The 16,126-nt window shown below is 39.9% G+C and overlaps 3 protein-coding genes across 5 annotated transcripts in view; 2 read left to right on the plus strand and 1 right to left on the minus strand.

Moving 5' to 3' along the window:
- Nucleotides 1–15,901, minus strand: part of LOC109405762 (uncharacterized) — a 188,739-nt gene extending 172,838 nt beyond the window's left edge. For both annotated transcript variants that reach the window (XM_062859531.1, XM_062859530.1), the window contains exon 1: nucleotides 15,346–15,901. In XM_062859531.1, the coding sequence (XP_062715515.1) occupies nucleotides 15,346–15,518 (173 nt within the window). In that variant the 5' untranslated portion in view covers nucleotides 15,519–15,901. The remainder of the gene's footprint in view (nucleotides 1–15,345) is intronic.
- On the plus strand, nucleotides 632–2,154 carry LOC109430475 (uncharacterized). Its single transcript, XM_029876800.2, has 2 exons — nucleotides 632–1,012; nucleotides 1,077–2,154. Exons 1-2 carry the CDS (start codon nucleotides 996–998, stop codon nucleotides 2,137–2,139), a joined length of 1,080 nt encoding a protein of 359 aa, XP_029732660.2. The 5' UTR covers nucleotides 632–995; the 3' UTR covers nucleotides 2,140–2,154.
- Nucleotides 12,170–14,063, plus strand: LOC109405759 (uncharacterized). Of its 2 annotated transcripts, none has more exons than XM_019678825.3 (2): nucleotides 12,170–12,404; nucleotides 12,465–14,063. In XM_019678825.3, the coding sequence occupies exons 1-2, from the start codon at nucleotides 12,382–12,384 to the stop codon at nucleotides 13,630–13,632; spliced, it is 1,191 nt and encodes a 396-aa protein (XP_019534370.2). In that variant the 5' UTR covers nucleotides 12,170–12,381; the 3' UTR covers nucleotides 13,633–14,063. The 2 variants fall into 2 exon arrangements, with proteins under 2 accessions (XP_019534370.2, XP_062715517.1); XM_062859533.1 differs by having other exon boundaries at nucleotides 12,505–14,063.
- Nucleotides 15,902–16,126: the final 225 nt, after the last annotated feature.

The following is a 16,126-nucleotide window of genomic DNA, read 5'->3' on the forward strand; positions in this document are numbered from 1 at the left end:
TTATTCAGATGCTGTCTTAACTCTCAAACGCTTATGTTCTTCAGATGAATCGCCACGACCGCTTCCAGCTGGTATCGTTAGTTGTAAACAAATGTTCGGGTGAGCTTTATGGGAGGCACAACGCTAGAAGCCATGCTAGAAGTCATAGGAATCCATGTAGGAAAACTTTGGAGAATAACCAACCATCCTCCTGTGAAATAATAAATGTGAAGAAAATACAGATAATCATCCGGTAACCGACGATGTAGCGAAGATGGCCGTCTTGAAAACCTTGTTTGGAATATTAAAAAAAACCCTTCTCTTGTACCTCTTCCAGAGAATAAGCTCATCCAATGAAGCCAATGAATAATTCTAACAATCCCTTTTTTTGCTAACGTAGAAAAGTTTTTTTTATGAAATTTGAGCAATTCAAGAGTGGGTTAAGATATTGTGCAGTAGTATCGTACTATTAAACCTCTAACCCTTCTCAACTCAATTCCGAGATCCCGCCAATAACTTGCAATCAAAAGTTCGTCAACTATTTGTTCTTTACTGGTACTTAAAATGCACTGCTATCCAGGGAAAACTAGACAAGATGTTGATGTTTATGAACATTGAGCAATTGAACAGTCAAAATTTAAACGTTTCGCTAACACTGCTCATGAATAGCCAGTAATGGCCATTTAATCACACTGTTATTATTTTTTCAGGTAACATCAACGTATCAATCCATTCCGTTATCAGCGTTCGTCTACATAGAAGCTGTATGAGTTGCCCCATATAGTTGTATTCATCATTCTATATACGACATTTGTTTATGAATCACACTGCTCTCTGTACTATAATGAACCATTTTTTTTGTCATGCCAGTGAAAACATTTGCAATGGATTTGTTGTTGACGCCATTCTTGATTCGCGAAGGTCACAAACAGCGAATTCCCCATTACGAACTATTATTATGCGGACGTACCTACTGAACAGTCGCATGTTCGCAGCGTGCGATCTTGATCATTATCATGGACACGAAGTGGTTGTAAGTACACGATCATCATATTTACGATGGGAAATCTATCCTAATTACCGATTTTTCTCATTAGATTAACCATTCTACTGTTTTGCACCGGAACCCTCGCGCAAGCCAAATTCACCTGCGAAGACAACAGGAAATTTCGTATGCTTGGAATTTGCACCATCGAGAACATCAACTACAGTGACCTGGATGACCTAGCCGAGAACAGCATCCCCAACTCCCCCCAACTGGAGTTTCGTGGCGGCTACTTTCCCTACTTTGGGGGGCAGATGTTCGAGCTGCTACCGGAAGAAGTGGAACAGTTGACGTTCCGTAACGGCCACGTGCGGGAAATCAACTTGCCGTCTACCTCGTCCATCGAACGGATTCGGGCGATCAACACGGATTTGGTTACGCTGGACGCCGTGTCGGAGCCCAATCACAGTTTGAAGGGCATATTCGTGCGATCGTCGGTGTTTTCCCGTTGGTCGCCGAGTCTTCAGTTCTTGAAAGCACTGGAGGTGATCGATGTGGCGTACTGCAACTTTACCTACATCAGTTTGGATTGGTTTGAGGGCAATGAAAAGCTCCGACTGTTGGATGTGTCGAACAACAAGCTGACGACGATTGCCAGTCGGCCAGGGCTGACCCTACCGGCTCTTCAAGAACTCTACATTTGGGACAATCGGCTGGAGTTCGTGTGGAGATTCCCGGACGTGTTTCCGAATTTGTTGATTTTGAACTTGTCGGGCAATTTGTGGCGCTGCAGTTGGGTGACGCTGGCACGGGATGCGATTCGTGATCGGGGAATTGTGGTGATCGATTCGGATCACAAGTGCAAAAGTGGATGGGTGCGCAATGGAGGGCTGTGCTGTCAAATGCATGAAGATTTGAAACCCGAGCAAGAAAGTGATAGTTCTGGAGGAGATGTGACATCATATACAAATCAAACCCCATCGTTTTCCGATGTGATAGCTGATTATATTATCGATGAAAAGAGTGGAAATGTGATTGGAATGCGAATGGGAAACTCGGTGGTCTATCTCGATGAGCATCTTTCGAAATACATAAACGCTGTAGTGAATTGGGCTATGATCAGGCGTTGTATTTGTACCATGACGGCCATAGACGTAGTACCTAGTGTTGAATAATAATTCTGTTTTTTGCCTTTCTCGTACACTAAGTGTACTGGAAAGGCTATATGTTCACTCCAAAAATGACTTTTTGATAGAAGGCCCGGAGGGTCGAGTCACATATACCAATCAACTCAGCTCGACGATTTGAGGTGATGTCTGTGTGTGTGTATGTATGTGAGTGTGTGTGTATGTGTGTGTGTGAGTATGTGTGTGTACAAAATAAACTCACATCACTTTTTGGCAGTAAACCTCAACCGGTTTTTATGACCGACGGTTCATTCGACGCGGAATCTGGTCCCATTGTTTCCTATTGAAAATGGTTCAGATCGGTTCAGCCGTTCCGGAGTTATGGCCATTTAGGTGTTCCGGATCGGTACCCCAGGGAGGGGCCAGATATGAAAATGCTACAAAACCATGCATGCGACATATCAGACCGCGGCTTTTTCGATAACCTGACGAACGGAAGGCAGGAAAATACTCTCAGTCCATATCTGAACCTGTAGTATTCCGGAATCGGTTCCGGATGTCCCGCCGGAGGTTGCCAAATATAAAAGTGAGCCAAATCCATGCATGCGACACATCAAATAGCGGCTTTTTCGATAACCTGATGAGCAGTGAGCAGGAAAATAGCGTTTGACCCGGCAGAGACTACTGGTAGTGTTCCGGAAGCGGTTCCGGGTGCCCCGCCGGAAGTGGCCAAATATAAAATTGAACCAAACCCATGCATGCGACACATCAGATCGCGTCTCCATAGATAACCTGATGAACGGTTAGCAATAAAATGGAAGCAGACTATATTTAGGAAAACCAGTAGTATTCCGGAACCGGCTCCGTGTGTCCCGCCGGAAGTGGTCAAATATAGATGGGAACCAAACCCATGCATGCGGCACATTAAATAACAGCTTTCTCGATAACCTGAAGTACGGTAAGCAGGAAAATAGCTTTAGATCACAGCAGAGACAACCGGTAGTTATCACGCCGAGGACCTGGGATCGAATCCCACTCCCGACAAAAACTCGCAAAATGTGAGTTCTTCCTTCGGAAGGGAAGTAAAGCGTGGGTCCCGAGATGAACTAGCCTAGGGCTAAAAATCTCGTTAATACAGATAAAAAAAAAAAAAAAAAAAAAAACAACCGGTAGTGTTCCGGAACCGGCTCCGTGTGTCCTGCCGGAAGTGGTCAAATGTAGATAGGAAACAAACCCATGCATACGACACATTAAATTGCAGCTTTTCCTATAACCTGAAGAACGGTAAGCAGGAAAATAGCCTTTAACCTCCACTTTCGCTCTCGAATTTCTGTCGCTATTGGCTTTTGATGACATCGACGATGGAGTTCCACGTTGGAGATCCAATTGTGAGGCCACCATGCACGAATTATATACCGCAGACACCTATTGATGAAGACCTGCAGCCGTTGAGTGTTTTCCACTGATACACACCAGGTTTCACTGGCGTATAGCAGCATAGATTTCACGTTCGAGTTGAAAATTCGGATTTTGGTGCGTCGACTAATCTGGTTGTTTTTCCATACATTTTTAAACTCGCAAAAGCAGCCCTCGCCTTCTTGATCCGTGCACCTTTGTCGATCGGTCGTCATTTGGCTGTCAAGAGCTGTCAAGCTTTCAATTTTCAACACTCTCCACTGATTGCCTGGCTACCGTAAAGCTGGCAGGGTTGACCGTGTTTACATTCATCGATTTGGCCTTGTTGACGTTGATGGTAAGACCTTCCGCTGAGGAGCGATTGGCAAGATCATCGAGCTTGCTCTGCATATCGGAGCGCCGTTGAGCTAGGAGAGCAACGTCATCAGCCAATTCGAAGTAATTTAGGTGCTCCATGGTAATGGGCTGCCACAGCAACCCACGATTTGGTTGACTATCAATCGCCTACCCGGATCTCGTCGACAAGACACCGTTGTGCAGTACTCTGCACGAAAATGCCCTGTACTGTGCTTCAAAGAGGCCGATGCTTTTCTCAGGGAAACACTTGCGCCCGAGGGCTTTTGACACGTTTCCGTGATTGAGACAGTTGAAAGCTTTTTCGTTATCAATGAATACCAGGTTGAGAGACTCTTGGAATTCTTTGATTTGCTCCAGGATGATACGGAGAGTGACAATATGGTCCACACAGAATCGTCTGGCACGGAATCCTGCTTGCTGCCGTCGGAAAGTTGCATCAATCTTCTCCTGTATCCGGTTAAGGTTCGCTTTGCACAGGACTTTGATAATGATACACAGTAACATGACGCCCCGACAATTATCGCATACAGTCTGGTCACCCTTTTTGGGTACCTTTACTTAGACGCCCTGCAGTCGGCCAGAAATGTCGCGGTTTCCTCTTGAAATCCGGCATCTCAGCTGATATGCGATCGACCCCTGAAGCCCCGTTCGATTTCATGCTATGGATGGCTGTTTATATCTCCTACACTGATGGAGCTTCGGTGTTGACACGGGTAATGCGTCGAACCCTTGGCGGATCATGCTGAGGTGTTGATGCCGTGATCGACACTTCAAAAAGGTTTCCAAAGGGCTCGAACCAGCGTTTCAACTGGTCAGCCGGGTCGGTCAGTAACTGTCCAGGCGTGTCTTTCACGGACATTCATCTTGGTACTAAGGCGACGTGAGACATCGTAGAGGAGACGGATGTCGCCCATGTTTGCGGCTTTCTCGCCTTCGTCGACTTTCACTTCCTTCTCGAGAGCCGAATAGCGCTGACGGACTATGACTTTGGCTCCTCGTGTTTTCGCTCGCTCTATCGCGGTTTTGGCGTTCTTCGCTCCTCTATCTTCTTCCAGGTTTCATCTGTGATCCACTGCTTTCTCCGGGTGCGTAGCTCACCCAAATTATTCTCGCCGGTGCCGATGAAGGCGTTCTTGAAGGAGCTCCATTGATCTTCTACACTTCAACCTGCTGGAATATCTGCGGCACGGTTCTTTAGCTCCTCGACCGTGTCCTCGACGAAGGACCTTTTCACCACGGCGTCTTCAAGTCGACGAATGTTGAACCGGCGCCCGATTGTCTGCTCCTGTCGATGGATCCCAGCAATGCAGCGCTACGTTTGTTCCGCCTCGATTTTATGTACATTTTTTTATAGTACAATTTTCAATATCCAATCAGTTTAAAATCTGCAGTTTATATTTTGAAGGCTTATAATGCAGGGATTTTCAACCTTTTGACACACGGAGCACTTTATATCAATACATTGTTTTGTGGGCACCAATAATAGCGCCAAAGCATACCTCATGACATACTTAGTTTTATATATTTACCTTAATCTCATATTTCCCTTTCTAACTTCATTTTTCATAAATATCTCTCACTTTGTCGATGATTACGATGAGCGAAGCATATGGGGTGATTTTCTGGCGATTCCTCATGACTTCTTCACCGAGAATTGTAATGTATATCGATTTTTTAAGTGTCTTATACTAACTTGGAGTGTACTCAGCTGATTAAGTTCCAAAATTTATAACAAATTCCATAAAATGTTATTGTAATGCTTCGACAGATAACTGACAAGATGTGTGGTAAACAGAGTTTAAAATTTTCATTTTCAATGAGTGAAAATCAACGTGAGTTTTGAAGATTAACAACTGAGGGATCAAAATAAAATTCATTTTGGTGAATGAATTTTTTCACCTATTCATTCATTTTTCTGTCACTGACAATTTTCAATGAGAAATAAAACTGGACCGTAACTCCCGATTATACTTCCAATTACCTCAAACCTGTTGTGTAGTAGTTAATTAGAATATTATTTATGTTCTCTACTTGTCCATTAAGTCGGATTGTGCGTCTGTTAACAGAAATTGAACATTTTACGACGTGTGAAAAAATATTCGTGACAGAGAATTGAATGATAAATGAGAGGCATTCAGCTGACAATGAATGTGGCCATACACGAATGAAAAAATGAGAATTTCAATCTTCACTTTCAATCTTCGAATTTTTTACTCTCTGGTGGTAAATAATTCCAATTCTGTCATGGTTGAAGTAATTCTAGGAATATTGAAGATGTAATTCTAGGAATATTGAAGCAGTCTCTAAAGATTGTAGAAATTTCAGAAGGAAGTAAAAAAACCTGAAGAAAGTTCTAAATGAATTTGTAATAAATACAGGAATATTTTGAGAATCCATTTTCTGAAGATATTCCAGGAATAATAGCTGAATTAAGAAACACATGTAAACCCCTGATGGGACACCCATCAAAACCTCTTGAGGTTATTGAGAAAAAAAATCCTGGAGAAATTCCCCAATAAAAATCCTAAACAATTTTTTCAATGAATCCCAAGAGGAATCCATACTAAAATTCCTGGAGGTACTCTTGGAGGAAATCCTGGAGGCGTTTCTGAGAAAATACATAGAGGAATACCCGGCGGAATTTCTGATGAAATTTCTTTGTGAGCTTCTGCAGGAATCTCTGCAAGAATGTCGTCCAGCCTTTTCGTGAGAATCCTTATAAGAATCTCTGAAAAAATCTGTAAAAAAAATTGAATGAGTCCTTGGAGGATTATCTGAGACTTTCTTAAAAAAAATCTTGGAGAAATTTATTGAAAAAAAATGGTTTGAAGAATCATCTAAAAGAATGTGAAAAAGTCTTTGGAATTTAATTAATAATCTCAAGTAGAATTTCTAAAGCAATCATTGGAGGAACTTTTTTAAGAAGCTTCTGAATTTTTTTTAAAGTAGTTCTGAATTTCTGATTCTGAATGTATCCGTGAATAATTTTCTAAAAAAATGCATTGAGTATTTCTGATAAAGTTCATGGAAGGTTTGCTAGATTAATGCTTTTAAAAATTTCCGAAGGAATCTAAATGAAAAAAAAAAATCTGAATGAATTTCCGGAGCAATCTATGCTAGATTTTTTGAGAGGAATTCTTGAAGTATATTCTAAAGGAATCAATGCAACATGTATGGAAGCTATCCGTGCAAGACTTACTGAAGAAGTTCTTGAAGAAATTTTTGAAGGAATATTCCTAAATCTTAGGGAATCCCTAGGAGATTTTGAGAAAGAATTTCTGACTGAATTTCTTTAGGATTTTCTGAATGATTTGTTAAAGTAAATCTACGAGAAGTTTTCGTAGGAGTCTCGCAAAGATTTTTTAAAGAATCCCTGGGAGATTTTTTTTACGAGCTCGTGCAAGATATTGTAAATAAAACCTAGAATGGATTTCAGCAAGGGAGCATGAAAGAATTGTCAAATAATCTGTGATTTTTTTTCTTTCACAGTAATCCTTGGAGGAATTGGTAATTAAATCTCTGAAGGAAAATCCTAATATATTTCTGAAGAAGCTATCAGACGAAGTTATAACAAAAGTCATGGAATATTTTCTGAAAGAACCCTTCGAAAAAAATTGTGTAGGAGCCCCTAGGGCAGTTTCTACGGCAATCTCGCAGAAAATTCCCGAATGGATCTAGCATTCTTTTTTTTTTTTTCAAGTGAGCCCCTGGGAGATTTTTTAAAAAAATCGCAGCAAGATTTTCTGACAGAAATTCAGATTGGAAAACAAATCCGTGGAGCAATTTCTAAAGCAAACCCCGGAGAAAGTTTTAAAATAAAGCTTTGGAAGGTCATTTGAGAGGAATGCTCTTTCCAAAGATTTTTTTGGAAAAACCCAATCAAATAAATTTTTGAAAGATTTTTTTAAGGAATATTTTTAGAAGATTATTTGAAGAAATTCTGAATAAATACCCAGAAAAATTTCTGGAGTAAAAAATCATTGAAGAATTTGTGAAGCAATTCGTGCCAGATTTCGTAGAAGAATTCTTTGTAACATGGAAGATTTTCTGAAAAAAAAAAATGAAAATCCATCAAGAAACGACAGATTAATTAGCGGTCAAAATCTAACCACTTTTCGATACATGCTTAAAATTTCGGTTTTCTGAAGCTACACCCCTATATGCTACCGAAGGACGTTATTCAACGTCAAAAGTTTGAAACATGATGATTTAATTTGGGAAGGTTTCTTCGGAGACTGTCGTAATAAAGTTGAAAGCTCTGGTTTCACTTACTTTTATTCAACACCGCAGAATTGCAACAAAAGACGACCGAGCGGATAGCGGTACAAACCTACACTACTCGTACAGAAAGATCGCTCAACAAATACAGTTCAACCGGTAACCATGTTCTATCAAGTGTTTGTCACGAATCTCTCTTAATTTCCGAAGGAATTCCTTGAGGAACTTTAGAAGGAATTCATGAAAAAAAAAAAAGTTTGGAGCAATTTGTAAAGAAATTCCAGGATAAATAAATCCTCGGAGACATTTTCAAAAGAATCTACAAATGAATTTCTGAATTTTTTGAGATTTTTGGGTTATTTATGCAAATAACGTCATTGTGTATGTACATTCCTCAAAATATTGGCTTATGAATCAACCTTACATATTTTGGGAGTTTTCAGTTTTTATGCAGCTTTTGTATGTTTCGGTACATTTTGGTACACCATTTTAATAAAAATAATACATAAAAAATTGGCTCCGGTTTACTGTAAAATGTGATTTTATAGACGCTTCAAAAATTGAAATGAGCTTGAGCATAGATGACCGTACAATTCGTAGTTGCTACTCCGTGATTGACCAGAACAATCGAAATTGCACAAGGAACCAACAAACGGAGCTTGGGAGTAACTAGCGCTCTCAATGTGCACAGTTCGAGAATTCCAAACTTTATTTGTCAATAACGGCGCCGGCCACGTCCTTACGGTCATCGAGGAAGGAAAGGAATGTTAGTGTGACGTACGTTGCTACTAGAGACCGAGATCACCTCATCTTCTCCACGACTGTCACGGGAAGAAGTTTTTGTTAGTGGGGAGGGGGAGAGTCACATGATTTGGATTCACTTTGGTAAGTGATGTGAATCATGACACCTTTACTTTTTGACTTAAGTATTTATTCATTTTGACTAAAATATTACAAATGTCGACACCGAAGATGACGAACCATTCAAATTTTTGTGTAAATGCAAAAAATGAAAGAAAAATATTTATTATCAACTGAATGTGCAATGGGAACCAGCGCCGGCACATGACGTGACGAACTTTTCAATATTTGTTAGATAAATACATAAAAACCAAGCAGAATTTTATACATCATTTAGCATTATTTATTATGATAAAATGTAACGAGCTCACCAATAAACATCCTTTGAAGTGTCCAGTGCGTATGTGCTGCAGCATCTTCCACTAACTGGCCTCTTCTCCGAAATCACACTGAACCGCTACAACTACACACGGATACGACGAGTGCACATTCAAATTGACGACGACGACGACGCGGCCGGTCCAAATGAAAAAAAAAAAAACGCGGTCTCTTCACTTTGCCTCCAAAATCACACTTTATTTATTTATTTATTTCTTTATTTATTTCGTCAACCGTTTGTAGACTACATACATACATACATAATTTGTTCTATATTCTATTGTATCGTACAGAGTTGAAATATTGTTGTAACTTTACGCGAGACATGGTCAAGTCGATAGATTCGTAATGCTTATTGTAAATTAACATCATTCTATTGATTGGGCTGAACTTCGCATAATTTGTACGATGATGACTGACCGCAAATATGTTTCGATTTCTTAATTGTCGAGTCGGAGTATAAAAATTTAAACAGAATAGCAGACTGCTGCAATCTACACGTTGCGAAACAATGTCATTTACAAATGTTATCATAGCATATTTACGACGTTCCTTTAAAGTTTGTATGTTTATTAGCATACAACGTGATTCATAAGAAGGAAGTGGAAAAGTTGTCAATCTCAGTTTACGTAGAGCAAATAGCAAAATTTCTTCTGCACCGATTCTATGCGTTCTTCATGAGTTTTCATAAATGGGGACCAAACAATACTACAATATTCAAGAATCGATCTCACATAAGAAATGTACAATGTTTTGATAGTGTATGAATCGTTAAAGTTGATACTAAATCGCTTTATGAACCCCAGCATGTTGGTAGCTTTATGAATTATTGCATTGTAATGATCGATAAAACTCATTTTAGTATCTAAGATCACACCTAAGTCTCTAACTCTTTCACATCGTTCAACGATTTGATCCCCTAAGGTCACACTAGTTATATGCTGATTCCTTTTTCTACTAAAGGCGATAGAATTACATTTTTTGACGTTTAACTGAAGCAAACTTTTATTACACCATAAGTAAAACAAGCGTATTTCGTTTAGATATATACTAGTGTCTTCTTCACTTTTGATTTCCATGAAAATCTTCATATCATCTGCATAAATTAATATCTTTGAATGCTTGAATATATAATATGCGTCGTTCACATATAAAATGAAAAGAAGAGGACCTAAATGTGAACCCTGGGGAACACCAGACGTTACATTAACGGGTTGAGATTTTCTACCTTCGAAACGTACTGTTTGTTGTCTATTTGTTAAATATGATTGAATCCAAGAAAGCAGTTTATCATCAATTCCTATTTTTGAGAGTTTGAACAGCAATAAAGGGATATCTATGCGATCAAAAGCTTTACTAAAATCAGTATATAGAGCCTCTACATAATTGCCGTGGTCCATAGCATTTACTGTGAAATTTACAAACTCTAGCAGGTTAGTTGCAGTTGAGCGGCCCTTGAAAAACCCGTGTTGAGAATTCGTTATTCTGTTCTTCATTTGATTAAACATTTTTTTTATTAACAATGGATTCAAACAGTTTTGGGATACAAGAAATAATTGCAATTCCACGGTAATTTCGTATGTCGGACTTTTATCCCGATTTATATATAGGGATTAAAAATGAGTTTTTCCAAATACTGGGAAATGCAGATAATTCAAGGGACATGTTAAATAGAGGAGATGTCAACTCAATTGCAAAAGTTTTCATAAATACTGGGGGAATTCCGTCCGGTCCTGATCCTTTTGAAGCGTCCAAACTTTTTAAACCTGTTAAAACGTCCTCCACATTGATATGACTTACATGAACATCTCTTGAAAATGAGGGCATGAATAAATCGCCCCGTATGAAGATGAGCACAGCCAAATCGGCGACGACGAGCGGCTTTTTTCACTTTGCCTCCAAAATCACACTCTTATAGACATTTCAAAAATTTAAATGTCCATTAAATCGAGGTATACCTGTGTAGTTGAGTTACGATTAAACTGGCATAGTCGTAATTCAACAATAGTGGTGCCACTTCCCACTATAATTCAACTTTAATGGTTTATATAGAGTAATACATGTCAATATTTGTAATGCTTTATACAAGCAATACGTACAACTTCAAAGGCATGGTTACCTGGGTACAACAAAAAGAGACGCTGGAATTTGGGTCTACACTTGACGTGACGAGCTTTTCAATATTTGTTGAGTAAATATACAAAAAATAATGTTTAATTTCTATATTCTATACCTTCAATTATTTCAATTATATGGAACACGCTCACCGATAAATATTCATTCAAGTGTCCAGTGCTTTTGTTCTCCAACTCAACGGGGACCAAAGAGGCATTTAGCCGCTGATTGGCATCGCCACAGCAGATTACTGTTAAATGAACTGTTTCAGCTGCACATGGGGAATCACGACGCGACCAAATCGAACCGAAATACCATCAACTGTAGCGTAACCGCTATCCCGAAAAACAATTTTTAAATGTATGTGCTGCAGAGTGTTAAGACGAAAATATGATTTTTTTTGTTTTACAGAAACCAACTTTAAACAAAATTTCAAGAAAAATGATTAAAAAAAACTTCAAAACATTTTCTACCACGGAAAAAATTGGAAATACATCAATCCTCTTTGCCTGAAGGTGTATAGGAACCGATTTTGCAAAATATCGCTCCGTTATTTAATAAAAAAAATCAAATAACCAAAAAATGAGGAAATGCATCTAATTGCGTTAGCAATGATTGAGATTATAAGAAAGTGCAAAAATTACTAAGAAGTATCTTTTTTGAACTTCGCCTTACTTAAAGCATAGTTAAAGCACATGTAACCAAATGCAGCTTGAAATATTCGAAACGTAATAAAGCTGTATCCCATACGACGCAAGATTACAGCGTAAAACGGCAAATCATGCCTTGCCAAACGAGAAACTAGTGATCTGCCCAGATGATCGTTAGTATTATTTCTGAATCAAGCTATCAGCGTCTACGGACGCTTAGATTACTAAACACATCGATCAAAAGTGCTTCCATCATTCAGCAGACAAACCTTGCAACGAAATGTGCACGCCTCGCGTAGTTAGTCATAGTTGGTATTTTTATGTGTGAAGTGTGCCAAATGTTGTTCAGTTCAAAATGAATAATCTTCTGATGTTATGGTATGTATGCCTGCCTTCTCATATTGTTTATCAGTGCGCTTAAGTCAGTTCTGTTTTTAGTTGTCTCATATTCATTCAACCATTGATTTCCTCCGCCAAGTTCTACCCATGTGATCGGAAGCTAATTGGGTCAACATGCTACGTGCTCAATATCACCATTGAACCGGAAGAGAGTCATGCGACTGTCATGTTTGAGGACGCACGCCGTTTGGTAATCGAACACAGCGCCATTCCGACATTCTCCGAGTTGTTATTTCACAACTTGCCAGATGTGGAGTCAATCACTTTAAAAGGAGGCAACATAACCGCAGTGAATTTCAGCTCCGATACGCTGACCTCACTACGGATAGATAAAACCGGATTGCAGAACTTGAGCATATCACCGGAACCTAACCACAGTTTGAATACCCTGTTGATCAATCGCAACTTCATCGTTACCCTACCGAAATCCATCCGCTACCTGTATGCCCTTTCTATCCTAGACTTATCGCAGAACCGAATCGAGTACATTAATCTAGATTGGTTCCAACAGATGAACAACCTGTTGGTGCTGGATCTCTCGTGGAACCGCATCGCACGAATGGACGCAAGTTCCGAACTACGCCTACCCCGGTTAAAAAACTTCTTCGTCAGCTACAACCACCTGTCGCAAATCCCTTGGTTCCCGATAGGATTCCCCAAGCTGGAACGAATCCGTCTGGCGGAAAACTACTGGAACTGTGCGTGGGTGGCATCGATGAGGAAGCAAATCTGGGACCGCCGGATCCGGCTGTTCGATTCGGACGGGGCCTGCAGTGAGAACAGTGAGGGTGGTTTGTGTTGCTACGATCAGGTTCCGGTGGATATTCCCGCTCGCTACGAGCTGATCGAGATCGAGTTTCAGGAGCAAGCGGATGGAGTGATTTTTGAGAAGAAAGCTCCTGAACCAGCACGGATGATGTTGGCAGAGCAACCGGCTGTCGACGGGGAGGAAAAGACCTGTGTCAGATTGGGAGATAAAATTCAATCGTTGAAACGGGAGATGTTGGCATTGGTGAAGCAGAAGGCCGAAATGGAGCAGCAGTACTCGAAGAAGGTGGCCGCCATGCAGGAGACTTTGAGGAGCGTTCGGGAAGACTTGGAGGCGGCGGAACAGGAGGTTACACGGTACCGGTATAAGGAGAGGATGGACATGATTGATAGGACTGGTAGAATCAGCACGGGAACAGAACCGATTGCAAATGCTTAGAATAAATTATTTGAATCTGAACTGTGAACTTACTGCAGTTACTAAACCACAACTATAGAAGTATTGAAATCTATGTTCATTGACTAAAAAGATTAGTGATGAGAGTCAAATTTTCTGTAAGACTAAGCAGGCCAGCATAAATTTGAGCATTATTATTTGAATTACCCAAGCAACCAAAAGTTCGGATAAAATAACATGCTTGGGCTTAATCAGCTATTCGAAGTAAGACGAATAGCATTCCATTCAGCTCACTTTTTAAGTAATTAACCGAACTTGAGTTTACAAAATGTACAAAAGGAATGCTTTTCAGCTTAATAATAAGCTTCGAAAACATGAAAAAATGCACTTAGTTCTCAAAAGTAATTTATTTTTAAGACACATTAGTACAAGTGGAATCCAAATTAATAATATACACGGTAATGAATACTAGAGTGGGTCGTCGTTTATATGGAAAAATGAAAAATTCATTGGTATCCCATCAGATCAAAGCTTTTTTGATCACATTTCAGGACCCAAATAAATGTGCAAAATTTGGGCACGATCGGTTATGTCTACGTTTTGCACATCGCGTTCGAAGTTGGTATGGGGTTTTACATGGGAAACACACTTTTTTGCATTTCTCTTATAACAAGCTCGAATTTTTCTAAAACCATGTAACCGATAAGGTGAAAACATAGCCTAGGATATCATGAAAAACTTTGTCGAAGACCGCGAAGTGATCTGATGCTTATGAAAAAAGTTATAGCGTTGGCATTGCTTGGCGAAACAGCATGATTTTATTGCTATTGTTATTCCTTTACATGTTAAAACATAAACACATGCATGCGGTTCGTTGGTTATAACTATTTTCACAAGCTTCGGATCGCTTTGCGGTCTTCAAAAAAGTTTTTCAGAACATCCTAGGCTATCATTTTACAGTATCGGTTAAAAAGTTTCAGACAAACTTTTTCATCTTATGACAAAAATACAAAAAAAGTATGTTTTCCCGTACACAATCCCATACAAATGCCAATTGCAATGCGCAAAGTGTAGGCGCAACCGATCGTGCTCAAATTTTGCACAGATACTAAGAAGCCGAAATGGAACCAAAAAAGCTTTGATCTGAGCTTCCGATGACCCACACTAATGAATATTATTGGGTACCGGACTGGATACACAAAATTTAATGGTTTTCTTTGGTACATCGAGATCTTGAAATTAGTCTATGCTAATACCTTGAAATATTTTTTGATGTTTTTTACTTACCGAGATTTGAACTCGGGTTCTCCTCGTTGAAAGCCGGCGCCTAACCACTACTCGAGTGGACCCAATTTCCAGCGACACTGGAGTTTATATTCATTTTTTAGAAAATTTGTCAACTTTGGATTAAGTTTACATGCAAATATTAAAAAAAAAAACTTTCACCAAATTCATGTTCAAAGTTACTTTGACTTATTATCTTACGAATGAGACCTGTGATTTTGAAATCGGACGCAAATTGGCGGAGATATGGGCCTAAAAAAATGACATGTTTTTGAAAGGGGTGACCCCAAACTTTTGATCGGGAGTGTATATACACATAAGTTTTGAATTTCTTTAAATTATATTTTAGTGACACCTGAAATGTAGTTCAACAATTACCAGCTATGCCTTTCACGAAGTAGATTAAAAGTACGATTATCTATCTCCTCCACCTAGCACAAGTGAAATCACTTGTTCATCAAACCGACTCACCTCGTATCGTCGAACATCGCATCGATCCTCAGCTTGCAGATCGAGTTCCGGCTGACGCTGGACATTGTCTCCAGCTGGTCGGCATCCAGCAGCCGAAAGCCCGACGAAACGCTGGACCCCCGCCGGGGTCGACTCATCCGCTGCGGGTGCACATCCATGTTGTAGGTCACCATGCTGCACTTTTCAGATACTCTCACTTCGTTACTCGATTGGCGATTCGCCACACTACTGCTGCCCTTCCTCCCTCTTCAGTTTCCCACCCTTTGGGCGTCCATACTAAACACTACTACACTATTTCACTTGCCTTTGCGGTTCAATCAACACCGAAATCTAATTTTCCGGCCTACGGTTGTTCCTCGGGTGCATTTCTACAGCTGCCGCCGCTTTCGCCGCCACCGCCACCCACCCGTTGATGGTGGTTCATTTTTACGGCACTTTGATTTTCCCTAAATGTTTACACAAAGGTCTTCGGCTCAAACTACTGACTGGGGTAGGTAATTGGGTCACGTTCACACTTCGGCGCGATCGACTGCCTGTCTGTGGGATGAGAAAGAGAGAAAGAAGAACTAACAAACATACCTACTATTGGTAATTGAGTTGAATGATTGGTTCCGATTAGTGGTTTATTTCAGTTGGGGTGTTCCATGGTATTTGAGCAAATCGTTTCACTTGGCACTATACAATTTATTTGATTTAAAGAATAGTAATCTAATAGTGGTAAACAATGGTTCCAGGAACATTGGCCACTAAAAATCTGTTATAAAGTGTACCTTATCGGGCA

The sequence above is a fragment of the Aedes albopictus genome, chromosome 3 (assembly GCF_035046485.1).
Source record: "Aedes albopictus strain Foshan chromosome 3, AalbF5, whole genome shotgun sequence".
In the NCBI taxonomy this organism is placed as follows: Eukaryota; Metazoa; Arthropoda; class Insecta; order Diptera; family Culicidae; genus Aedes; species Aedes albopictus.

Coding starts and splice junctions, on each gene's coding strand:
- LOC109405759 (XM_019678825.3), top strand. CDS start 12,382: ATGAATAATCTTCTGATGTTATG. Junction 12,405..12,464: donor AATAATCTTCTGATGTTATG/GTATGTATGCCT, acceptor TTCTGTTTTTAG/TTGTCTCATATTCATTCAAC.